This window comes from Lottia gigantea (genome assembly GCF_000327385.1).
Source record: "Lottia gigantea unplaced genomic scaffold LOTGIsca_173, whole genome shotgun sequence".
NCBI lineage: Eukaryota > Metazoa > Mollusca > Gastropoda > Lottiidae > Lottia > Lottia gigantea.
Window position 1 is genome coordinate 1 of NW_008708187.1, and position 26,154 is coordinate 26,154.

The following is a 26,154-nucleotide window of genomic DNA, read 5'->3' on the forward strand; positions in this document are numbered from 1 at the left end:
GCTAAAGGAGATCCTTGAACCTCAAGTTTCCTTGAACCTCAAGTTTCCTGGACCCTCGAGGGAGCTAAGGGAGATCCTGGATCCTCGAGGGAGATCCTGGATCATCGAGGGAGATCTTTGACCCTTGAGGGAGATCCTAGATCCTCGAAGGAGATTCAAGATCCTCGAGGGAGTTCCTAGATCCTCGAAGGAGATCCTAGATCCTCAAAGGAGATCCTAGATCCTCGAAGGAGATCCTAGATCCTCAAGGGAGATACTAGATCCTCAAAGGAGATCCTAAATTTTCAAAAAATATCCTAGATCCTCAAGACGATCCTAGATTCTTAAAAGAGATCCCAGATCTTCAAAGGAGATCCTTGAACCTCAAGTTTCCTTGAACCTCAAGTTTCCTGGACCCTCAAGAAGATCCTAGATCCTCACAGGAGATCCTGGATCCTCCATGGAGATCCCAGATGCTCAAGGGAGATCCCAGATCCTCAAGGGAGATCCCATAGATCCACAAGAATATCCTAGATTCTCAAGTTCCTAGATCTCCAAGGACATAGAGCCTAGAACCTAAAAGTGATCATAGATTCTCAAGCAGAAGCAGGACCGACATCCTCAGTAGATCCTACACGAGATACCATGAAATAAATCCCAAAAATAAAAAAGCTTTCAGCTATAAATCTTTATTTACCGAAAGTGAACATCGGTCTAAGATCCTCAAAGGAGATCCGAGATCCTCAAAGAAGATCCTAGATCCTCAAAGGAGATCCTAGATCCTCAAGGGAGAAAAGTTTTCATCCACAATCATTGGTTTTTGTTGTGTCTTCAAACGTTTGTTTTTAATGTTCCATTTTCTCTTCTCCTTCCTTATTTTCATCTTTCTTCATCCTTTCTTGCATTGCTTTTACAAACGCCTCCATATCTAAAAGAAATTAAATAAAATGGAGTTGTATGTCCTACATGATGACTATTCTCATGTGTGCAATTAGGGAAACTTTTCTAGAACAGTGGCAGTGTCTTTCTGGTTATGGATTTCCAACTGCCAAGGGATTGTACAAAAACTGGGTCTTGTAAAGAAGCCAGCTTGCCCACAACAACAAAATTGTCATGACTACCTCCTTGAGCTGCAGCATTAGCAACATCATCTCCAAGTCCAAACTGATTCATCAAGGATCCAAGTTCTCCAGATTGTAGAGCAGCACTGAATGAGCTCAAAGCCTGGAAAGGAAAGATTGAACAATATTTATTAGTTATCTATGAAGATATTAAGCAGAACTGAATGAGCTCTAGCTTCGTCCTTAACTAAGACCTCTCATGAGCTGAAATATGCCACGTAGAATTCACACCAGGTCTTCCTATCACTGTAAAGCTAGATTTAGACTGGCTCGAGACAGGTTAGTTAGAAGTCTTTGGGCATGAGCAGCTACGTTGTTCCTGATGCTCACCCACTGACAGGAAACAATGAGCTGGTAGTCCTAATGAGGTAGAAACCAAGACTTACTTGTTGGAATTGGGGAGAGGAGATGGTATTGCGTAGTTCAGCTTCAGTCTTGGGCAGGCTTTCACCTTCAGGTAAATGTGGCACCAACTGAGCCTGAATCTCAGGATTTGCCAATATTGGAACCATGGATTCTGGATTCAAAGCCTGGGTTAGGTCCAATCCTGAAAGAAGAACGAATTCAAATGTGTACAAGTGTATGTGCAACGATATCACCTTCCATTTTTTTCTCATAGATTGGACTTCCACTAAGACACTTCTAAGCTTATCATGTACAAGCATCCAACCGAAAGCATTTCTTTGTGGCACAATATTGTGACCAGCTCAAAACACGAAAGAAAGAATTCCACTTACGTTCTTTCTCTTCTGTGGGTGGCACTGAAAAAGAGCGAAAAAGAAAACAATTACCTCTAATTTGAATCTTTTAAGACCCATTTTGTTTCCAGACCCAAAAGCTTATATCTCAGCAAAATTGGACTTTGGACACATGTTCTTTGGGAAGCCAGGATGTAGGGTCAGACCATGTTGGTGCTAATCAAAATAAAATAGTGTGCAATGAGGGAAATTTTGCCAAAGCAGCGAGCCCGGTAAGTACAAAGAAAAGATCTAAGCTCACCATTAATGGTGGAAAGAATATTCTGCAGATCACTCAGCTGTATCTGCTGTCTAGCACTGTCAGTTGTAGCTGTTGAAGATTGAGTCGTAGCTGCTGTTGCTGTCGCTGGTCTGGATGTTGTTGGTGTTGTATCACCTGTAGTTGTCGTTCTAGAACTGGATGTTCTACCAGCACTGAAACAGAAAATTTGTAATGGATTATTGCTGGCACATTTGTCCAGAACACAACTGGCTACAAAACACCCCTCATTTTATCAGTGAACTCTCCGGTTTATATCTCTATAGTTCAATATTGTTGAAGAGTCTATTAACAAGTTAGGGTTGGAAAGTTATCCTAGACTCTTGCGAATGAAGACTATCAATTCTGAAGCAGGTCAAGAAATGACTAAGACCTAGATTTACCCAACTGCCTGCCCAAACCAAAGAAGCAAACATTCCAGACTTACGGTTCAGAAGCAGTAGATTGGGCACTACTGGGTCGTCCTAACAGAGATGAGAGTCCACCTGCTCCACCTCCTCCCATACCCAATCCTCCGCCCAGAAGCTGCATCAGCTGCTGTTGACTCATGCCACTCAATACATTCTGTAGCTCAGTGTCACCTGGAATGAAATACAACAACATACAAATTTTTATCAAATTCGAACTCATCCCAGGTTTAATATTTTCAACGCAGTTTCATCAATATCAGCTGAAAAATTATCCACCTATCCATTCTGAAGATTAAAACACCAGGTGTTTTCTAACCATCAAACTCAACCCAAATGATTCCAATTGTTTGAAATTTTTTTGGGAGATCTTGATTTTGGGTACCGGTACCTACCTAGTCCAGACAGGTCTGAAGGTATTCCACTGCTGCCAGTTCCTCTGTTGGATCCTGGAGTTGGAGGATGATTCAAGAAATCGTTAACTTTACGACAATTTTCTTCATCTTTGTCAGATTTGGGCTCCTAGAGAACAAGAAAGCCTAATTAGTATCTTACTGGCAACAGCTTCAATTTCTGATAGCTCCTGATCAGCAAGTTCTTTAAGAGAATGAATTGCTCTACAAGAGTGTCCTGCAGTCAACAACAATGCGTGTAGGAAATAAGGCAGGCAAATTCATTCTTCTTTTGACACCTGCAACTAGTTTTATGATTGCAATATTTTTCAAACCATAGATGGTTGAACACCCACCTGAAGCCAGAAGAAGTACTTCCTTGCTGAGTTCTTGAACTTGAGAAGATAGGCTCGTCCTGTTGTACATTGAGGTAAATGTTTGAACTCGATGTCTTCAGGGAAAATGATCAAATCCTGCAAAGAAAAACAAAAAATATCAAATGGTTTTGCCAAACTTGTGAGTGTCTTGCATGGCATTGTTTGGCAGCACATTATTAATATTTCATAAGGCTATCTTTAGGCCTAGCAAAGAATGGGTCATGGGAATAAACTGGCATTAACTATAAAGTCCAGAGTCATATCAATAACAGAAGGGCAATCGTTTATTATAGGGAAGGCATTTCCAATGAAATAGCAAATTTGAACATCAAAATCTTACATCTTCGACTGTACCGGTCGTTCTATCTTTCCAACAAAAGTGCATCAACGAATCGTCCGACTGGTGGACATACACTAAACCCTTCCTCTTGTCCGGGGTCACCATTTTATCCTTCAGGGTCATCTTTCCGGCCCTAAATTCCACCAAATTCTTACTTTGACTTCGACCGCTTGCATTTCCGAACAGTGCTCCCGACGCCATTTTTGTAGCTTTGATTATCAAGCAAGGGAAATCGTGACAAGAAATTCTCTGGATAATCGACACAACAGGGATTGCCGGAAATGACGCAAAGGGTCAATTCATTTTTGCCAAAGGGTGGATTAAGTCATTGACAACTTAATTCTGAGATAATTTTATAATTTTAATCCACCAAAGAGCATTTTCTTGAATAATCAATATGAAATCAGCAAAAACAAAATATGTTGTTAAAATCTATGCAAAAGAACTGAGAAATGTCCATATTTATGTACCTAACACCACCGCTATAATGAGTCCGTCCAAATCAGGTCAAGGTTGAAACATTAATGGAAGAGGTCGGTGATCTGGGCAAAGTCCGTTGAAATGTCAGAAAATCCGTCAAATTTAATCAAATCGCTTTATCAGACGATTTTGCGATACCTCAGACCGTCAAGTATGATAACTTATTTACAAAATACGCTAAACTTCTGCAAGGAAAATCCCAGCGTTCCGTTTGTAACGGCGGCCGGATTGATCTATACAACATATTATTTATGCAGCGTCGTGAAGGTAAGTCAACGGGTGGGGTGGGGCATTTAGAATGATCCCTAAAAAGAAATGCATATATCATATGTACCCTAGAGTAAAAAAATTGGTGTTATCTTGAAGGGCAAAGTGAAGAGCCATTGAACTTAAAGGGGTTCGAAATATTATCTTCTTTTAAATTTGGGTTTATCAGCTGGTAAAGTAAATATTAATTATTTTCCATGCTAAGCTAATTACTTTGGGTGTAAAACTCCATTCCAATTCTAATTACAGAAGCCATTGATAGCCTGTAAAGATCAGAAATTGTTGGGCTTCATTAAGAAACATTGTCCAATATCTACAGAAAAATACTGGCCAACTTTTTGGTGCATTGAATCTCGTCTGCAAACTATTTTGAGAGTTTTGCTTCAATCCAAGCCCAATGTGCAATACAGAAGGTAAGAAGCAATATGATATAACTTGAAAAGAGACACAGATGGCTGAAAATGAGATCTATCAGCTGATACAGCAAATATTTAAAGACATGAAGCCATTCTCTAGAGTCTAGAACACCAACTTCCAATGCGCAATTGTGATTTTCAATTCAGCTTCACTTCATGAGAGTCCACAATTTGCACAGCATTCTATCCTGGATTAAGATAATTTGAGTGAGAGTTCTGACCCTGCACATGCAAAGGATAGAGCCAAAGATGTCAATCACAACTCAGAAGATATTGTGCTTCCCACTGCCATATGATCTTTCATTCATCCTTTTGTTGGCTTGTTCATTCGTTCATTCATTAATTCATTAATTCATTCATTCATTAATTCATTCATTCATTCATTCAGTGAGTTAATCTATACGGCTGATGGGGGACAAATTAAGTTAGATTGGGCGGAGAACGATAGTAATCAAATATTCAATAAAGAAGTTCGTCCCACCATTCTATTATTACCGGGACTGACAGGTGGGTACTTTCTCTGACCTATGAACTAATGGAAACAAAAGTCACGCATCTAGACTCACCACCCTCTTTTAGCAAATGGACGTGTCCAAACAACCATAGTTGGCATTAAATTGAAAGGAAAAGCTCATGCGTTGGACAGTCTATTTAAGATTAAGGGGTGTCAAATACTCGTAGACCTATATGCATTCCAGTTCATCATCTTAAGAGTTATTGCCCTTGTTTTACAAATACTATATGTCAAAAATGTCATTACTGAACTTGCATCAAATGTGCTGAAATACTCTTTAAAAATGAACTTAAGTTTTGAAGGAAAATTGTAAGATTTAAATTGCTTGGAGGTTTTAATTTTAATCTGATAATAAGCACAGCCATTAAACAGAAAAAGTTGGATGTAAAACTCCATTTCATTTAAAAAACAATTTGGTGATCTTTTCCAGGTAGCAGTAACGAATCATATATCCTTCATATGGTAACCAACGCAATGAATTTGGGGTACAGGTTAGTAAGGGCTTAAGCTACAGTTCAGCGAGGTCTCTTAATTTGCCCATACCTACAGTCCTATAATGCAAATTCAACCCCAAGTTCCAAATCTAGCTGTCCTGATGAGGATTGTATATCTGAAACATGTGTCAGCAGCCTGTTGTCAGTTAAATTATTGATGAAAGTTTCAATACTTGACTCCAATGAAATCTTGTTTAATTTTTAGATGTGTTGTGTTCAACAATAGAGGAGTTGGTGGTTCCAGATTACTTGTAAGTATATTCTTCATCTCCTGATCAATGAGTTACCTTGCTGATAAATTCCTTTGTGGAGATATTGGAAGTTCTTAGGTTGTCATGGTGTTTGTGGGTTCTTATCTTGAGCAGCGTGTGTAAGTCTTGTGACCATGAATAAGTCATCTTTCCTCATTATTCCAGTTGACCCAGCTGTAAATGGGTACATTTAATCTAGGAAAGATCAACACCAAGAGGTTTGGTCAAGGATCAGCTGGTAGATAGGATCTTCATTATTCCAGTCAACCCAGCTGTAAATGGGTACAGATAATCTGGGAAAGATCAACACCAAGAGGTTTGGTCAAGGATCAGCTGGTAGAAAGGACCCTCTTTATAACAGTCAACCCAGCTGTAAATGGGTACAGATAATCAATGTCAAGAGGTTTAGTCAAGGATCAGCTGGTAGAAAGGTTCCTCATAAGTCCAAGATGTTATTAAGTTTTTTGGAATTTATTTTTAGACTCCAAGAACATATTGTGCTGCTAATACTGAAGATCTGACATTTGTGGTAAATCATATCAAAGTTAAATATCCACAGGCACCCCTAATGGGTACAGGTGTGTCTTTAGGAGGGTAGGTTGGTCTTTTCATCCTTTCACCCTCTCAGCATAGGTCCAGATGATACCTTTGGATTTGTCACCCCTTTTCCCTATTGTCAGTGATGCAGGTCCCTGTGGCTGACATGGAAAGATTCTAGTCGTTCAGATGGGACAATAAACCAAGGCCCTGTCAGTGTGCTTCAGGCAATGCATGTTAAAGATCCCTTGACAGTTGGAAATTGCAAAACCAAAGTTGGTGGTTTTGTTTTGATAAATTTCCCTCATTGTACACTACAAAGCATTGTCGGACTTTCATAGCCCAATTAGAAGCAGAACCTGGGGATGTAAAACTCTATTTCATTTCAAAAGACCATCTTCAGGTCTCCAAAATTAATTAATTTGCCTGAATTTTTCTTTTCCAGCATGATATTATTCAACTATTTAGCTAAAACGGGTAAAGATTGTAAACTAGTTGCAGGAATCTGTATGTCTGTGGCATGGAATGTCTTTGAATCTGTCCTGGAACTAGAGAGACCTATCAATTTATATTTATTTAACCGGACTTTAGCCCAGTCTTTAACGGAATTGGTCAAGAAGGATATAGATTTATTCGAACATCATTTTGATATGGAACATGTTTTAAAGGTGAGCATCATTTTGATTTGTGAGCATCATTTTAATTTGTGAGCATCATTTTGAATTGTGAGCATCATTTTGATAAAGGAACATGATTTAAAGGTGAGCATCATTTTGATATGGAACATATTCATTCGCTTGTGTTAAATTTTTCAGAGTTCAACAATTCGTGAGTTTGATGATAGATTTACAGCTAAGATGTTCGGGTATTCATCATGGGAAGAGTATTATCAAGAAGCCTGTATCCATGAGAAAGTTCATGCTATAGAAGTTCCTGTTCTATGTTTAAATGCTTCGGATGACCCCTTTTCGCCCTCACATGGTACGTATGGAATGAAATTGTCTGCTTCATTGAAATGAAATGAAATTGTAAGCTTGATTGAAATGAAATTGTAAGCTTGATTGAAATGAAATTGTAAGCTTAATTGAAATGAAATTGTAAGCTTGATTGAAATGAAATTGTAAGCTTGATTGAAATGAAATTGTAAGCTTGATTGAAATGAAATTGTAAGCTTAATTGAAATGAAATTGTATGCTTAATTGAAATGAAATTGTAAGCTTGATTGAAATGAAATTGTAAGCTTGATTGAAATGAAATTGTAAGCTTGATTGAAATGAAATTGTAAGCTTAATTGAAATGAAATTGTAAGCTTGATTGAAATGAAATTGTAAGCTTAATTGAAATGAAATTGTAAGCTTGATTGAAATGAAATTGTAAGCTTAATTGAAGCTTTAAAAATAATGAGACTAACATACCTATGGAATCTTCATTAATCACTTCCACTCTCCTGACAAGAAAGCGTTCAACTAATCTACTTTCATTTTTCAATTTCAGCAATCCCTGTAAAAGATGCAAATAACCATGACAACGTAGCATTAGTGGTGACCTCACACGGCGGCCACATTGGATTTTTGGAGGGAATCATGCCCCGTCACTCGACTTACATGTATCGCTGGTTTACTCAATTCATGGACTCAGTGTTTAAACACGGAAAGAAAGAATTGCCGTGAGGTTGAAATCCTTTCGGAGAATTTGGAAACTTTGGGTGTGATGTGTGTGGAATAATGTGTGTGGAAAATTGGTTGTATGAGTGAACCAGGGAACAAATTAATTTAAATGTGTTCACATGCAAATTTTGTTGTTTGCAATTTTTTTTTTTATTTTTTCACTTTTTAATATTGTTTATTTGGTGTATTTATAACACACCAATATACTGATGACTCTACTGGTGGACAAGACTGTCCTGGAGGTCATTCCTTGACCAGTAAGCTTTAAGCTCTATGAGCTCAGTTTAAAACAATCGAATTTGAGCTTCTCTTGGATAAGTCATGCTTAACCTACTATCACCTTATGTCACTCTTCAACTGAGTTTTTACTCCCTTTTGGAGAATCCACATGGTTTTTTTTTTATATATATTAAATTCCAACACAGTTGTGCCCACCACCGGAAGCATTGAAATATTTATAAGTCATATTTATTCTGTATTCAGACGTGACTGGTTAAAAACAAGCCCTGCATCAAATAGTGATAAAATTTAACTTTTGTGATAACTTTTAACTTATATATCACGATATTATAACTGTGATAAGCTCAAAATAAGAATAACATAAGGAATTGATGCTGTGTACAATGAGGGAAATTTTACCAGGACAGCGGCATTAGTCGTCTCTTTTTCGCTTTCCAACTGTCGAGGGATCTTTAACGTGCACAGCCTGTAGCACACAGGGCCTCGGTTTATTGTCCCATCTGATCAACTAGATGCTTTTTCCATGTCAGCCCCTCTTCCCTGCATCACTGACAGGGGGAAACCGGGTTGAAAAATCCAAAGGTTTTATCTCGACCTATGCCGGGATTGAACCATGGACCTTCAAGCTAGCGAACAAGCGTCTAACTCAGAGGCACCACGGCTCCATAAGGAATTCAGGAAACTTTTTGACCGAGGACCTTCAACATCTGCGGGACACTCAATGCTAGGGGAGGTTTCACTTATTTTGAGCTTGTCAAAAATTAATTAGTAATTCACTTTTGTGTCTTATTATAGTAGAAGAATTAAATTATTGAAATGTAACCTTACCATTTTGTTTTCGTCCAAAAATCCTGGTGAAAGACAGAAGCAACCATTTTTTAGCAAAAGTAAAAACTTGGGTTCCAGAGGATTGCGTCTACCAGCTGGTCCTTGGTCAACCTTGTGGCTTTGTTCTTTTGGATTATCTGTTCCCATTAACTGCTGGGTTGACTAGCATAATGAAGGTCCTTTCTACCATCTGGTCCTCAGACAAACCTCTTGCATTGATCTTTCCAGGATTACCCCAGATGCAAAAAGTAGGTCCTGAAGAACCATTTCATTTTAAGAGGGTCCACATTTGTTTTAGAGCTAAGTCTACCCGGTTTGCAGTTGCACATTCATAAATGTCTCCCTGGATCAGAGGACTGATCAGTCTGGAGGCATATGTAATCATAGTGCATTGAACTAGAGAAGGACTGAGGAGTCCAACCATTGGATGCTACCAGGGGTACCAGAGAACTGTTCTGTCTAGAGGCATCTTTAATCATAGTACCAGATGAGGACTTAGGGGCAGACCATTGGACTAGCGGGGATCATCACATGATTACTTTCCGGCTCAAGTTTAGGCAGGCTCATCTACCGAGGGACCTTAAAACTATACATCCTGTACCACAAAGTACCAAAGTATAGTACCCTTCCTTCAATTGGTTTGACACTTCTCCCATCCATGTACAAATTGAAGGGGTATGCCCCTTTAAATAAGGAGTTTTGAAGCATCAGTGTGATTTTATTAAAGGAGCAAGGCTGACATGGCTTTTTATACAATATATATATATATATAACAACAAAGGTTTTGACAGCAGACTGTTTCCATGGAAACTTGGAAGATCACATAATACAACAGAACATATAAAATTCAGGACTCCATTTTTGCAATTTTATTCATTCAACTTCCAAAATTTGGCATTTATTTTTGCTAAAGTGGTACCAAAATTTGAATTGGAACTTGTGAACGACTGTTTGAAAACCAATTCTTAGAAAAAGTGGTGCCAATGGTCCAAATTTTGGCATTAAAGGACAAAATTGCAAGAGAAAATTGGAAATTAATGGAACCTTGCTAAAATCAAGCAAGAAAAAGGAGGGATATCAACTTCGAATGCAAAATAATATAAAAATTTAACAATATTAGCACTGTTCAATAAAATATATTCTTTTAACTCTTTACGTTCAACTATATACAAATGAAATGGTGTGCGTGATTTGCATCCTGGCCTATTTTCCCAAAAATTAGATTCATGTATCCAAATTGCTGTATTTGATTGCTCTAACGCAGTGAAGCAATACCAGTGTACAACGGGGAAAATTCGTAAAAGCTGCAGCACAGGTCTAAACTTTTAGTTTGTCTTTTTTGATCTATAACGTACACAGCCTTTAGCATACAGGGTCTCGGATCATTGGCAAATTTTACATTTTCAGTTATTTTTTTTCCATGAATCAACTCTAGAGGAAAATAGGCACAAGGAGCAAATCCTAGTATTTCAAAAATAAATAACTTATCTTTATAATGTACAAAATTATAACTTATAAATTTATAACTTTTCTTGGAAAAGTTAGAACTGAGGAAAAAGTTAGGACTGCATTATAAGGAACTGAAATTTTCTTGGAAATATAAGTTTTCATGCGATAGCAATAGAATGAAAACAGCCGAATAATATCAATTCTGTATAAGACGCTTGCAAGATTTTTCAATTTTTTGAAGTAACGAGCAATGGCAATACGAGATATGTTCAGAAAATTATCAGCCAATGAAAAGGCCAGAAATCAACGCCTGTTTCAACATAAAAAGATTTCACGAAATAAACGACCTGTTTTAAGAATCCATTTTCTAAGTTTGCTTTCCCCTTGCGGTTACTGACTCTGGCCTGGATGCATCTCATCCCTGAAATATCATTTCCGAAGCTATACCAGTTGGTATCCATTAAACCAAATGGCAAAGTCTAAAAATAGCTTTACCCTGTATCCTGTATTTTTTGATCAATCACTTACAACACCTTCCACAAACAAAATCAAAAAACAAAATCTAACACTTTAATTTCTATCCTTGAAAGCAATACGGCCATGTTTGTACGCCATTTCACAACTGTGTCGCCGTGGAGACGGGTTTTCACCCCTGTCTACTAAACTGTCGTTGGAATTTGTTTTGTAGACTTTGTTACAACTGTATGAAACCGATGCTGAATGTACAAGTAAAGTAGTGGATTCTGTTAAATTGTTCGTTGATAGGGAGCGCTGCGGATGGTCTGTTTCCACCTCCGGCAACACAAATTTACTGGTTTCGCTAGTGATGCTTTCACCAGAGGAATGACTCGAAGATTGGCTCAAGGTCTCATTCAGTTTGGATTTTTCTCGAATTTTCAAAGGTTCGTGTCTAACTGTGATTGACTTCTGAGAATAATCCTCATCGCTGAAGCGCGTACATTTTTTGGATTTCACAGAGGGCGTTGGCTCTTTCAGTTCTTCAATGGAATTGCTGACACTGCGACGTAGACTTGGCGAGCGTTCGTAAGCTTTGGCATGATGTAACCGAGCTGGTTCGACATCTGCTTGGACTTCAAACGGTGGCGAAGATAAGGACATGCCATCTTTATCTCTTAAAAAAAAAAGCAGACGGTCAAATAAACAAGGGGGATTACACAGAGAATGCTTGATGAAATATCAAGAAAAGCGAACTTATCAAGAGCTGATGTGATCATGGGTTCTCATTTGATCATCTTCACTCAGATTGGCACAGATAATCTGGTGAAAATCAATGCCAAGAGGTTTGTCCAAGGACCAGCTGTTAGAAAGCATCCTTCAGAACCTCAGGGGTAATCCTTGTAAAAAGTGGTTGTTTCTGTATTTCTTTTGTGAACTTCTAAAACCAAGAGCTTTAGAGCTCTTTTTTCTCATCTGCACCACTGACCAAAGAAATTCCCCTGGAAGCCTTACCTGTAAGCAGAAATGGAGCCAGCCAGAGCTCGAGTGGATGCATCATCACCAAAAGACACCGTAGCAGACTTCTCGCTGAGGCTGATGTTAGCAGATTCACTGGAGAAGCTTGCTCGTTTATGGGAGGACACTGTGGATGAAATATCCGCTTGGACTTCCAGTCTGAAGAAAAAAATAAACTCATTTTGTTGAGTGTTTTGGACATGAAACTCATCAGGACGGCTGGTTTAAAAGACTCACATTTGGCCGACATTTTCCAGAGCTTAAACTCAGTACCGAATTTCGAGAATGAGGTCCAAAGCCTTCAACTTTACGACAACTGCCCAATTAGTTTAGCCAAAGTCCAAAGACCAAAGCATCACTTACTTGTTCTGGTAACCAATAACAGCAGCATAAGCTGAACCACACAAACTACCATTTAAACTGGCGCTAGCTATAGCTCTGTTGCTGGTTGAATCACGGTCACTCTCGTCTCGCAGGATGCCAACTCTGTCCAGATGACTTCCACTGGCGCTGAGACTACCAGTCATTCCCACGGAGGCTTCGCCAATACTTGGTGCTATACTAGGATTGGCTACATGTGGTACGGTCTCCACACTGTGGTTATCTCCTGAAGGAAACGAATTCAGATGGAGTTTTACACCCTTGTAACAGAAAGAACAAAAAAAAATTTAATTTGGAGTAACATCAAGAGGTGTGCAACAATTTCTGTTGCGACAAGGACACAAGTCCATCTTGTTTGAAGAAGTAGAATCCTCCTTTAAGGGAAAATCGGGTACCTCAATCCAAACCAATGCTGGAATTGAACCTTAGTCCACCATATTCAACAAATATAGGGGTCAAAGTTCATATCCTAACAGAACAAGGCAGTTCGTCTTGTGCCTAAATTTCAAAATTGAGTATCATCAAAAGACCTACCTCCATAAGCACCATAGTTACTTGTTGCATTGGCATCTGTTTCATCAAACTCAAACCTAACACCACCCTTCTGGGAAGTTGTTACGCCACATCCACCACTACGACACAATGATATGGGAACTACACCATATACATACGCCAATAATATTGGTACACCAATTCCTGAAAAATAGTCCCAATAAAATAAGAAATGATCTGCACATTTTTCTTACTACAGGTGAAATGCCAGTGATAATTTTTGATCACAAAAATGGCCGCTAGACATCTAAAAAGATTAATGAAAGTTCTTCATACATACCAACAGCTAAACCAGCTATAATTGGTGAGACGATAATCGAGGCAGTTACTCCCCCTGTTACAGCCAGACGGCGCTTATGTTTTGAATCACAGACGTAACGAGAATGGATCTGAAAAAAACAAAAAATGAAGAATGTGATGTACTAGTTAAAATCAATTGAAAAAATTATTAAAATCTATTAGAATTCGTTTGATATTACCAAGCAAATGACATCATGTACAGATTCCACCAACCTAACAAACTGTGCTACAACCAGTCCTCAACAATAAGAAAAGAAATATGGCGAGAAATATTTTTCCAAATTTCATTAGTACGACCATGATAGCTTTAAGGTAATCAATGTTTGAAAGACTGATTGCATACAAAATTCTATACCGGTACTAACCTTTCGACCCACCCAGACCGGTATACCAATTATCATGGCCGGTACTGCTATACCAGCTACCAATGATATACCAACTGGTGCTCCTACTAATGTACCCAGTTGCCACAGTATCTTCTTCTTTCTACTCCACGGTTTTTTACCCCAAAATGTACACCCGGATGGACTGAAAAATTCAAATTTCATGGGTAACATGAAATAAAAATTTGTGGAAAAAAATGGAAATTTTGTGGAAAAAAATGGGAATTCTTGGCTGAAAGAAAATTGGAATATTCTTTACCTTAAGTAGTGTAAGTCTGAAATTTCTTTCATGCATAACCAACAGAACTCGGCCCCACAGACAGCACAAGTCATATGGTTGCAGGAACCATCATTCATTTTAACTATGAAGGCACCACATCTTGGACATGGTTTGATATCATCTGTAATACAAACAGTGGAATTTAAAAGGGATAGCCACCCATGTCACTTTTCAAAATGGATCTTAGAAGCATCAAGTTTGTGACAATCAAACACTATTTTTTAAGTTCCGGAGGATTAGGTGTATCAGCTGGTCCTAGAACCTTGTAATTTTCCTCAAATCAGACAAATGATGTTTCAACCACTGTACTTAACTAAGCTACAACCTTCCTCCAAAAAGATATCACTATAGCAACCAGCAGGGCAGAGTCTATTTGCCACTCACAGTATTTGAGCAAATGAAAATTGGCAAAACAAATTGAACATGCTAAATGCTTTAAGCAAAACCAATAAAAAAAAGGCAAGATCCCTCACCCCAAAAAAATAACCCTGCACTTACTGTTGGCTCCATTCTCATGACTATAAATAGAATTTGATCGGACGTTGGGTGAGCGCTCAGCCCGTGCTGCATCACAAGTTTTATTAGGATGCCAATACTGTTTACAATGATAGCAGAAGAATGTATCGCAGCCGTTTCGTTCACATTTGATCTTTGGACATCCAGCACACCCTGTAGCTATCACAGCGAACCTGAAATATCAAAGTAACGAAGATCATAAATAGCCACGTGAACTCTCTAAACTGCATTAAATTCACAGAAGGATATCTTAAAAACAAACATCGAAAGGCCAAAATTAAGATAAATTTAGTGTATCTGATTGGTCAATCACTAAAACTGATTGGACATTACATTTTAAATCTGGATTTAACTAATTAAGGTTTCGAAATTAAGATCACTGATTGGTTGAAAAAAACTGAATTCAAGGAACTGACCAATCAAATGAATTTGCTGAGTAATTACTTACCCACAATCTGGAGCAGGACACCATCTGGTATCAGGATCCATGGCCAAAATCCTCCGCAGCATAAAATCTTCGTACTTCTGCATCAAAGCCTCGTCTTGGAGTATAAGTCGGATATCATTGGGATGAAATTTCTCTGCACACTCTGGACAGGCGATGTTGACACGGCTTTCTGTGATCTCGATTTGTAAGTACTGTTTGAGACAATCTCGACACGAACGATGGTGACACGTCAAAACATTTTGAAAGTTTTCCATTGGTTGATCAGTTAAGCAGACGGGACATTCCATAATGTTGTCTTTCCTTTTTTGGGCGTAACACACACTTTGGAATCCGGACAGCTGCGAGAGCGATAGTCCTGCCGAACTTCCATTGGACACGTTTAAACTTGTTTCCGATTTGGCCGAGTCCGAATCTAGGCTACTGTGACTCTTGGATCGTTTCTTTGGACGACTGAACATTCTTCGAATGGAAAAAGTAGATCCTTTTTTACTGTCCGAGGACCTTGATTGACCAGAAGATGTAGATACGACTTCACTATCTTTTTTCTTCATCTTGAAGCTGGAAGTAGAAAATTAAAAACAAAATCGTTAAAAAAAAGTCCATGAGGATTACAATTTGGAATCTCGAGGATCCTGTCTACCTGCTGATCCTGATCCAAACCTCTTAGAATTGATGCCACATGCAGCTGGATCAACTGGAATAATGAGGATCCTGTCTACCAGCTGGTCCTTGACCAAACCTCTTGGCATTGATCTTTACCAGATTATCTGTACCCATTTACAGCTGGGTCAACTGGAATACTTTTCACAAGCAATTCAAAATTACCCTGAATATTATCATACAGTCAAATGGTGTTTGCAACAGTGATATCATAATTTGGAATTACAGGAACCACAATGAAATACAAAGGCAGCAAAATCTGCTCTTAATCCCTTTCAAATATCCATTCAACAAATATTACAGACAAATTCCTGGTTTTCCAAAGTCCATCAACATTTCATCCGGCCTTGCTATAGATTTACTAAATTCAACATAAGATTCGGTCTGCAATAACATCCAAACAAATAGTTATATAATCAACGTTAAGCCATTACGTAAATTTAATAGGGGTTAGAAAAACCATTTTTCAGTTCAGATGACATTAATAGTCTGGCAAATAGAGATCAATTAAAACAGCATTGTCCCGCAAGGTGATACTATATATTTATTAACACAAACTGGATGTCCAAATTTCCTTTTTGATAAGAGTTCCTTATGGCAAAATATTATTTACATTTAACTAATTTCTTTTTTAAAACATGAATTTAAATTAAAAACCTTTAAAATCTAAGTAATTTAATACCTAGCCTATTTGATAAAAATTGTCCTGAAGACTAAAATCATGATCAGACAATTTCAAAGCTATCAGACGTGAATGGTAAATCAATACAAATATTTAAAAAAAACAAAATACATTTTCATAACAATACTAATTAATTCAAAAAAGAATTTGAAATTATATCCCTCCCAAGACATTCGATGATACAATCAGACATGACTGGCAAAAAGAGCAAAGCAATGACACCAGTAACGTTCCCTAAATGAATAGAAAAAACCAGTATCCTGTAACAGTAACCCTTTTACAAAATACAACTCCAGCTTGTATCTTATTTCAGCGTGTCTGTGTACTAGGGTCATATTGGTTCACAAAACTGTTAATTGATCAATAACAGCTTTTGTGATAATGACGTTATAAATCACCTAGTTTGAGTGGAATTGCAATATCCACTGACGTCTGACTGAAAATTAGAATCCCTGATAATCATTCCAAATCAAAAAATCACATTATAACCCTTTAAAGCCCAGGCCACGTATTCTCGAATCTTAGCACTAGGATATCCTAGGTTCTTATCTTCTAAACTTGGTTCCAGGACATCCTAGCGCTAAGATCGTTTCCAGAATACGTGGCCACTACTTTTCAACATGACAGACAAAAAAAAATTAACATCATTGCCAAAAGAAACCATGAGCAAATTAAAAATATATATTACCTTGAATAAGCTAATTCTAAAAACTAATGCTTACTTCAAACATACAACGGAAATCTTTTAAGTTACAGACATAAAAACAAGTACTACTGATCAAACTTCAGTACTAGGGACACTGGCTAAAATATATCAGTTGACTGAAGATCACAGACGTATAATAAACTTATTCAATATGGTCTAATATGATGAAATGAAACCAACAAATTCAAAATCTTGGTTTCCTGTGTGTAATTGGGTGAATCATACTAACGGTAATAATCTTAAAACAGGAAATTCCTATCTTGCTATAAATAAATAAATAAAGCAGAATTTTAACCTTCTGTTTCACTTTTCAAGATGAATACCTGAGATCTGCTTTGTCTACAACTGAGTCTATGATCTAGCAGACGATTTACCGATACTGATGTCATAAGATATACAAGACAGATTGCAGAAAATTCCGAACAACCGCTTACCAAAATATCTTTTTGGCCTACACTTAAGTTTATGATAAATTGATAGACCAAGTATCAAGCCTCCTTGCAACACTATAAATTGACTTAAAAGAAGGACTCAATGTCATAAAAGACGAAGTGTAAAAAAAATCGTTTGGCCACACTTGGCCTAAGCCCCAACATTCCCGTGCATAAAAGAACTAACTTCGTACAAAGGCAAAAGTCAGAAGGACCTACCATTTGAATTAGCGTTCGATTTACAATATTGCGTGATTAAATTCTAAATTAAAACAACGACATTTAAAATCATTGCCATTCGATCCACGAAATAAAAATAAATTCGAAAAAAAAATCTGTTTAGATGTAAGCCTACAAACAAATTACTTACAATTTAAATGTGGACACTCGTCCAATATATCATAAACAAGTTCTCTTCTGCTTATGAAATCATTTCGAAAGCTTTAAAGGCTTAGATTTAAACCATTTTAACCGGATCTCTAACTTTGACAGTTCATCAAAATAAAAAACATGGCCGACAATGGGCAAGGCGGAAGTTGCGAAAAAAATTCTATAAATTTGAATTTAGGCAAATTTTCTTCGGGAATTTTTTAGCAAGCGAATTAGTCGATTTAGAGGCCTATCGTATCAATAAAATATATAATTTTCACTAAATTCTGAAAAATAAACATTTCAGCGATGTCACGTGATTTAGTAAAAATTCAAAATGGCTGCGCCCATATACTGATTGATGATGTGTAAGTTTATAAAGAAAATCGATGATTTGTCACAAAATTGGTGGTCCTATTTTCAGGAATCTATATTGGCAATTACTAACTCATGTTTGTAAATACATCGCTTCAGCTGACACTCGTATATTTTCAGTATTTCTTAGACCAAGGCCAAAAGTAAGCTTCCAAATAGAGAACTGCAAGGTTCAAATCAAAATGACAACTTTTCTTTTTTTTATTGCAGAAAAAGGATGAAGAATGCCTTAGATCTGTCAGAAATGAAAATTAAAACATGCTTTTTTAGAAGATTGTTTCGGCGCCGAAAGTACCAGACTCTGCTACTCTTGGTCTTTATAGCGCTATGCTTCTTTTTCCTGCAGTTCTTTTCCATGCGCAAATTGTCGATATGGAATCGCCTGCGAGCAGACGAAGAATTCCTAAACATTAAGCAACTGAGTGACATCGACGATGAAGAAGTTTTCAAGGAAAAATTAAAAATGGCGGAAGAGACAATGCAAAAGCAACAAGAATCTAAAGCATTATTAAATGGTGTACATAGAAAAGATGAAAAATTTTACCGTCCAGATGCAAATGGTTCTTTTACTTGTCTTCAGGATAAGGTGATCAATTAATTTATCTGTATAAGGCAGCCTCCCAGATGCACTGACATCAGAGTTATTCCCCTGTCCTAGCAGACGACAATCCAACCCGCTACCGACTGAGTTATTCCACTGTCCTAGCAGACAACAATCCAACTCGCTACCAACTGAGCTATTCCACTGTCCTAGCAGACGACAATCCAACTCACTACTGACTGAGCTATTCCACTGTCCTAGCAGACGACAATCCAACTCGCTACCAACTGAGCTTTTCCACTGTCTTAGCAGACGACAATCCAACTCGCTACCAACTGAGCTTTTCCAACGATAACAAGCTTTTTTGTCTTAAATTGTCAAAGCCTGTATCGTAGCGGTACTGTTGTTCAGAAGGGTGTAAAACTCCCTTTATTTCAGATAAAGATAGACTTCTCTCAGGTGAACGATGATTTTTGTGATTGTCCTGATTCTACTGATGAACCAGGTACCAATGCTTGTCCCCATTCCAAGTACGTAGTCTTTTTAATTCATTGGAGCTATAGAGTCCAAAACATATAACTACCATGTTTCACTGTTACAGATAAATCTCACAGAGGTAATCAGTATTCATGATGTCACATGACTTTCAAACCAGCCAGTCAATACTCTTTTACATATGGTTGGTTTTGTAAATATATACACAAGCAACAATCAAAGGAGTATCTCTCATGGAAAAATTTTACTCACTGCACACTGCATGGTGTAAAACTTCATAGCGTCTCTTTTCAGATTTTATTGTAAATATCAGATTCCAAATGAAGAAGCAGTATTAATAACAGGAAGTAAAGTGAATGATGGGATATGTGATTGTTGTGATGGTAGCGATGAATACGCTGGTCACATGGTCCCCGCCATTTACATTATCTTAGGTACGGCCATCTTGATTTACCAGGGAAACAATAAGTTTTCGAGAATTTGGAGCAGACACGTAAAAAAAGCCTGGTTGCTATGCAACACTATAGATTCTTTAACAGTTGAAAATTATACTAATATGCTGCTGTCATTGCAAAATTTCCCTCATTGCACACTTCTGAGAAATTCGGGCAAGCCACCATAACTTCTTTCCATTAAATTCCAGATAAAATATTTTTGAAGAAGTATTCAGTCTTCCAAACGCCGTGTCAGAATCGCTGTCAGAAAGGGTTAGAGGTCAAAGCTCAAAGTGAAAGGGTCAGGAGAATTGGTACTAAGTTGAAATTGAGTTATTTGGAGGCGGGGAAAAAAGCTACTGTCAGATCGGTAAGCAATTTGATTTGATTTTTCCCAAATTTTGGAAATGTGTGGGTGAAACAGTAGGTAAGATATTTGCTCCCGTGCATAGGCGGAGACACTACCTTCAGATTTTTCAACCCAGTTTCCCCCTGTCAGTGATGCAGGTCGCAGGGCTGACAAGTAAAAAGTGTCTATTTCTTCGGATGGGACAATAAACCGAGGCCCTGTGTGCTACAGGCTGTGCTGGTTAAAGGTCCCTCAAGAGTTGAAAATCTCATTATCCCAATCAGTTGCAGAAAAGCAGGACTCAATTCCTTTTTTATACCTGTAATGTAACCGTCTAAGCCTGCCTTGTAACCATTTAACCTGGCAATGTAACCATCTGTGCCTGCCCTGTAACCATTTAACCTTGCTATGTAACCATCTGTGCCTGCCCTGTAACCATTTAACCTTGCTATGTAACCATCTGTGCCTGCTATGTCACCATTTAACCTTGCTATGTAACCATCTGTGCCTGCTATGTCACCATTTAACCTGGCTATATAACCATCTGTGCCTGCTATTTAACCTTCTATGTAACCACTTCTGTCTTTTATAATTCCAGGCCTACGGTCCAGAAAATGTGTTCTTTAAGCTCAGTTCCCAGTGTTTTACTCTAGAAAAGACGATATACGAATACAAGATCTGTCCTTTTGTATCCGTGACTCAAGTGGATTTTCCTCAGGCAACCTTCAATCTGGGCAAAACACCTCAATGGTTGAAACAGGTCAAGGGAGATTACTCTCTTTTAATGAAGAATGGTGACAACCGTCTGTGTCCTGAAGGCGTTTCAAGAAGCACTAAGGTAGCTATAAAATTTGATGAAATATGGTGTGCTTGACCAGTGCCTCATCTATGACCTCATGCTTCTAGCAAATGTTTTGGATATACAGTCCTCATCAGGACAGCTAGTTTTCAAGTATTGAACTTTGGCATACGAGTAAGAAATGTCCCTGAAATTGTGCATTAAAAAGAGAAAGAATTAAAATCCATTTTGATGTTTTTTTTGAGCGTCTAAATAATCAAGACTATATAATTTGATGTTTGTTTTTCCAGATCCGTTTTTTCTGCGGTCTACAAGATCTACCATTGTCTATAAATGAAGATGAAAAATGTACTTATATTGTTAAATTTATGACTCCTGCAGCTTGTTGAGGACAAGAGGAGTGGGGGTGGGGGGTCTATGAGAGGAGCCAACAAGAGAAGGAAGCATGTGGGTGAAGCCAAGGAAGAGGTGTGTCCAAAAATGGGAGTGGCCAAGAAGGATATCTTTTGAGGATTTCAAAGGGAAGTCTTCTCAGCTCATAGAGCTCAATTCCAGCTATGCATATCCCCTTTCAGAAATAAAACCATACACCTGGCTCTTATACAATTAAATTGGCATCAGATTTACAGAACAATGGTAGTTAATTTTGAATGGAAAAGGAGAACTATAGTGCTTCAGTGGACAATGGGGATATCTTTTTAAAGAAATATCATTATAATCATATACAACATATATATCTCATTTTATACCATATTCAAGGTGCATGCTCAAAAAGCTCGATTTATGAGCTTAATTTGACAGATTTTGAGCACACCATTTGTACCTCACTAATGTTCAATAAAAGCAAGAATAAAGATTGTAAAATATTTCATTTGAATATAGTAGAATAATTTAACTTTTCATTGTACATAATCAACCCTTACTCAATCTTCACAATGTCTTATACCTTGACTGTAATAGGCATCTTTCTTATATTACAGAAATTGTAAATGCTGCAATTTGATTGGATCGTACATTAGCGTATACAGCCTATCAGAGCCCTTGACAGAAAGTCTGAAAAGAATCGGCCATAATAGTAATGGTCTTTAAGTCGAGGGCTCTGATTGGCTGTCATACGATCCAATCAAATCGCTGTTTTCTGTGATGGCTATTGCAGTCAAGGTATATGACATTGTGAAGGTGACAAGTTTACATAATTTTCTTGTGAGGCAATCAATCTTTTGATATTAATATGAAAGCCAACTCCCAACAACTGTTTTGATTGGTTAGCATGATCATTATTGATTTTAATATGGAGAAAGAGCAAGTCGGATCTAGAATGAGTGAGTTAGCCCACAGAAAAAAACTGAACAAAATGAATAAAGTTGTAATTTTTACTAATTATATGTTTACATTTTGATTTTTAAGAATTGTTTTTTAATAAAATATAGAAAAATTCAAAACGTTTTTCAATTTCTTCTTAGAATTCTGGGTAAATTTGGAGCTGTACAGGCCAAAGAACAAAAACCTGTAGATTTATGTACACTGGGAGAAAGGATCATCAGGCAAAAGACAAAAATAAATTTGTAGTATTTTTTTAATTATTATGAGTGTGTATAGGCTACATATTATGTAATATTAATTTACAACTATGGTATACTCAAGAGTTATTGCCCTTGACTTATATAAACATAGAAATGTGAAGTTGACTTGAACTTCGTGGAAACCCTGTAGCATTTAACATAATACAAATAATCCATTTCCTGTAATGTGTCCAAGACCCTTATACAGTTGAAATCACAAAAGTGTTGGCTCAGGTATTGTTTTGGTAGAATTTACCTCATTGCACACAAAGTAGATTTCTTTTGTATTCTCTAATCTCAAGGTAATTGATATTGCATATTACTTTAAATGGAAAGTTAAAAAATTCCATCATTGCACACTGTCATATTGGTTGTCATTTGCCAAAATTCTAAAAAATTCCCAAATTTCCTGCAATTCCACTCTTGAAATATCAGAAAGTCAGGCACATTACAGGAAAGGTTCCATTCAAAGACAGAAAATAACAGAAGTTGAAGGAATTATATTGAAGTATTAGGTTACAACAAAAATGTTCAATTTCCACCATTTGTTCATAAATAGCTACCCACAGACTTAGGTTACCCACAGACTTAGGTTACCCACAGACTTAAGGAACTCATGAATTTGGGCTTTTTCAGAGACTTGGGGAACCCTTAGATTTGGGCTACCCTCAGACTTGAAAAACAAAGGCTGTCATTAGACATACAAATATGGGTTGAAAATTCCAATCACAGAATGCAATCAGGTGTTTCCATAAGGTAACCAAGCAGATATTCATGAAGAAATATTGAAAATAAGACAAAGGCTATACAAAACAAAAAATAATAATAATAATAATATGCAATATCGTAACTTTAATACTTGACTAGTAAATAATGATTGCAACGATTTCTTCTCGCTCACTCAAGAGTATTTTGAGTTTTCACAAGCTCTCCCTTGATGCAACAAGTCTGAATTATTATTTTCCTTATTATGGATTATTATTATGACTGAAACAATATCAAAATAATGCTATAAATTAAAGATATATTATGAATTATTATGATTTTAAATATCAAAGAGACAAAATTCTGGGTTCAATATTTTATTGATCATTATTCTGGATAATTATGATTCCATAATTTTGAACAAAATGTTACTATATTTTCTGACATTATGGACTATTATGAATGAAAATTAATCAGTTTATTATGATTCTTCTGAGTCATTATTAGCCTTATCTTGATGAAAAATTCTGGATTATTATTTTCATTATAAAAAATAATGGACATATTTAATAATTATTCATTATTATTTTCATAATAAAATATTAATTGACATTATTGACAAACCTATACTTTGACATCTGAAGCATTATTAATTGAAAGTTATTATGGATCATTATTTAATAATATTTCTATTCATTATCAATTATTATTATTTTCATTATTAACAGACAGCGCCTTTTATAATCATTATGGTATAATTATGGATCATTATGATTTGAGGAAGTTCAAAGTACATTATGTGAAAATATATTATGAAAAGTGCTTTTTTTTTGGCTAATTATGCATTTTTATTAATTCTTGCAAATTTTTAAACTTTTATGGAAAGTGTTATTATGCTCAAATGTATGAAAATGACTGAATTATTTTTGGTTTGTTAAAAAAAGCACTGAATTTTGGGTCTTTGGCAACTGTAAGTAACACTTAAATGAGCTCAAATTCAGCTTTTTTGTCAATTTACAAAAGCTTAAAGCTTAAATTAGTATCAAAAAGTGGAAATTTCTTAACAAAAACCTAGGGTCTTCGATTTTGGGCATCTTCGTTTAAACTTAATTTTAAAATTTTGGCTAAGGAAAATGATATGATAGAAAATTACCCTTTTAACAGCACTTAAAACAGATGCAAAAGTGTCAATATGCACTTAGTCAAAAATGCACTTACCAATCAAATTAATAAAACCTTAAAACAGCACTTTAAACAGATGAATCTAGCAATGCAATTATTCAAATTGCACTTAAATATTTTAGCACAATGGAGACAGACTAAGTTTGAGACATGAAAAAAAGGAAAATTTTCCACAGAAGTATTTGTCTAGCATTGAGAAGGGGTTCAAATTTACAAAAATTAATATACAAAGTGAGATATAGTTTGCGTACAATTGAGTATATTTTTAATACTTAAATATAAATACTAAACTTTTGACAAATATTTTGACAACTGCTTAATAATGTATGTAAATTTGCAGTCAAATTTTGACACTCTGTTTCTGTATTTAATTGCAGTAAATTTACAGAATTCACAATTTCAAGCCAGTATAAATTTACTGTAAACTGAGAGTTTCCTCTGTTATTGCAATAACAGTAAATTTACAGTGTTTTGTATCTTTCTGCAGTAAATTTACAGTATTTTGAAAATTATTACAGTAAATTTGCAATATTCTGTATCTTTTTGCAGTAAATTTACAGTATTCTGTAAATGATTACAGTAAATTTACATTTTTCTGAAACTTTTTACAGTAAATTTACATTATTCTGTAAATAATAACAGTAAATTTACAGTGTTTTGTATCTTTTTACAGTAAATTTACAGTATATTTAACAAAAAACAAGAAATATGATGTAAATTGCACAATAAAAACAAGGCCCCATGTGGTTATAAATTACACGAGTCAAATTTGTCGTCCTGATTTTTGGAAAGAAAAAAACTTAATGCGTAGCAGAGTTGTGGATCTCGAATTTTTATTTTACTTCAAATTGTCTTGAGCTGATTTGGACCAACTCATTTTGTTTCATTTATTTTCTGTGGGCTGCTTCACTCATTCTATGTCTGATACACTAATATTTAAATCAAATTGTTGTTCAGATATCAATGGGGACATCAATTGATTGGCTAAAGTAGTGAACACGCTTTTAAAACATTGTCAGATCAAGAATGAGTGACATAACTCAAAGGAAAAAATGAAACGAACCATCCACATTTAAAATTTCAGCACCTTCTATATTGAAATAGATATTATGAAAACAGAATTGCACAGTTTTTAGAAAGGAATCATTGCGTAGGCCTTTCATATGAGTTCAACAACAACAAAAAACAAAAAAAAATATCGTCAAAAAAACAATAATGCACTAATAAAACAGTATTGGCCCAGGAACTTTTGGCTAAACTTGTTGTCCATAATAATTTTGATAATATGCAATATTAAAGGGGGTGACCCCATTAGAAGTCCTCAGCAATTGCACAATGAAAAAGAGCTAATAACAGCCCAAGCTTAATCAAGCTCAACAGAAAATTCTGAAATCTTGTTGACCAGCTGGACATTTTTTTACCCAGTCACTTTTGTTAAAAACAGTCATGACCTGTTTCAAAGCCTTTAGGCGAGGCATATATTTTTGGGCTTAGTTCTAATAAAAGTTGAACTAAATTTGCCTTAACAATTGTTACAAACACAGTGTTCTTCGTAACACATAGCACATGTTTTAAAAATCTCAAAACATGTGTAGCACACATCAATCATGTGCAGAAGACCATAAGCACAGGATTTGCAACACATGAAAATTGTTCAATTACAGGCAATGCACGTGTACAGATACAGTGTTTTACTTTTAGCTGAATCATAGATGTGTTTTTACAGCACATTTATCTTAGCACATGTTCAATGTA

The 26,154-nt window shown here is 36.4% G+C and overlaps 4 protein-coding genes across 4 annotated transcripts; 2 read left to right on the forward strand and 2 right to left on the reverse strand.

Annotated features, from left to right (window-relative positions):
* Nucleotides 1-652: 652 nt before the first annotated feature.
* LOTGIDRAFT_207827 (hypothetical protein) lies at nucleotides 653-3,850 on the reverse strand. The gene is made up of 9 exons (XM_009051875.1): nucleotides 3,634-3,850; nucleotides 3,273-3,389; nucleotides 2,920-3,046; nucleotides 2,545-2,698; nucleotides 2,100-2,272; nucleotides 1,838-1,861; nucleotides 1,487-1,647; nucleotides 1,101-1,203; nucleotides 653-907 (listed from the first exon to the last, which is right to left on the reverse strand). Exons 1-9 carry the CDS (start codon nucleotides 3,832-3,834, stop codon nucleotides 825-827), a joined length of 1,143 nt encoding a protein of 380 aa, XP_009050123.1. The 5' UTR covers nucleotides 3,835-3,850; the 3' UTR covers nucleotides 653-824.
* Nucleotides 3,851-4,188: 338 nt separating this feature from the next.
* LOTGIDRAFT_226275 (hypothetical protein) lies at nucleotides 4,189-8,262 on the forward strand (the record flags this gene model as incomplete). The annotated part of the gene is made up of 9 exons (XM_009051876.1): nucleotides 4,189-4,380; nucleotides 4,630-4,793; nucleotides 5,185-5,303; nucleotides 5,741-5,801; nucleotides 6,010-6,055; nucleotides 6,537-6,649; nucleotides 7,038-7,260; nucleotides 7,408-7,573; nucleotides 8,087-8,262. The coding sequence occupies exons 1-9, from the start codon at nucleotides 4,195-4,197 to the stop codon at nucleotides 8,260-8,262; spliced, it is 1,254 nt and encodes a 417-aa protein (XP_009050124.1). The 5' UTR covers nucleotides 4,189-4,194.
* Nucleotides 8,263-12,608: 4,346 nt separating this feature from the next.
* LOTGIDRAFT_142005 (hypothetical protein) lies at nucleotides 12,609-15,363 on the reverse strand (the record flags this gene model as incomplete). The annotated part of the gene is made up of 7 exons (XM_009051877.1): nucleotides 12,609-12,856; nucleotides 13,186-13,326; nucleotides 13,463-13,571; nucleotides 13,848-14,010; nucleotides 14,125-14,266; nucleotides 14,644-14,834; nucleotides 15,110-15,363. The coding sequence occupies 7 exons, from the start codon at nucleotides 15,361-15,363 to the stop codon at nucleotides 12,609-12,611; spliced, it is 1,248 nt and encodes a 415-aa protein (XP_009050125.1).
* Nucleotides 15,364-18,266: 2,903 nt separating this feature from the next.
* LOTGIDRAFT_238820 (hypothetical protein) lies at nucleotides 18,267-21,339 on the forward strand (the record flags this gene model as incomplete). Its single annotated transcript, XM_009051878.1, has 7 exons — nucleotides 18,267-18,325; nucleotides 18,543-18,918; nucleotides 19,312-19,403; nucleotides 19,663-19,802; nucleotides 20,012-20,172; nucleotides 20,750-20,989; nucleotides 21,241-21,339. The coding sequence occupies 7 exons, from the start codon at nucleotides 18,267-18,269 to the stop codon at nucleotides 21,337-21,339; spliced, it is 1,167 nt and encodes a 388-aa protein (XP_009050126.1).
* Nucleotides 21,340-26,154: the final 4,815 nt, after the last annotated feature.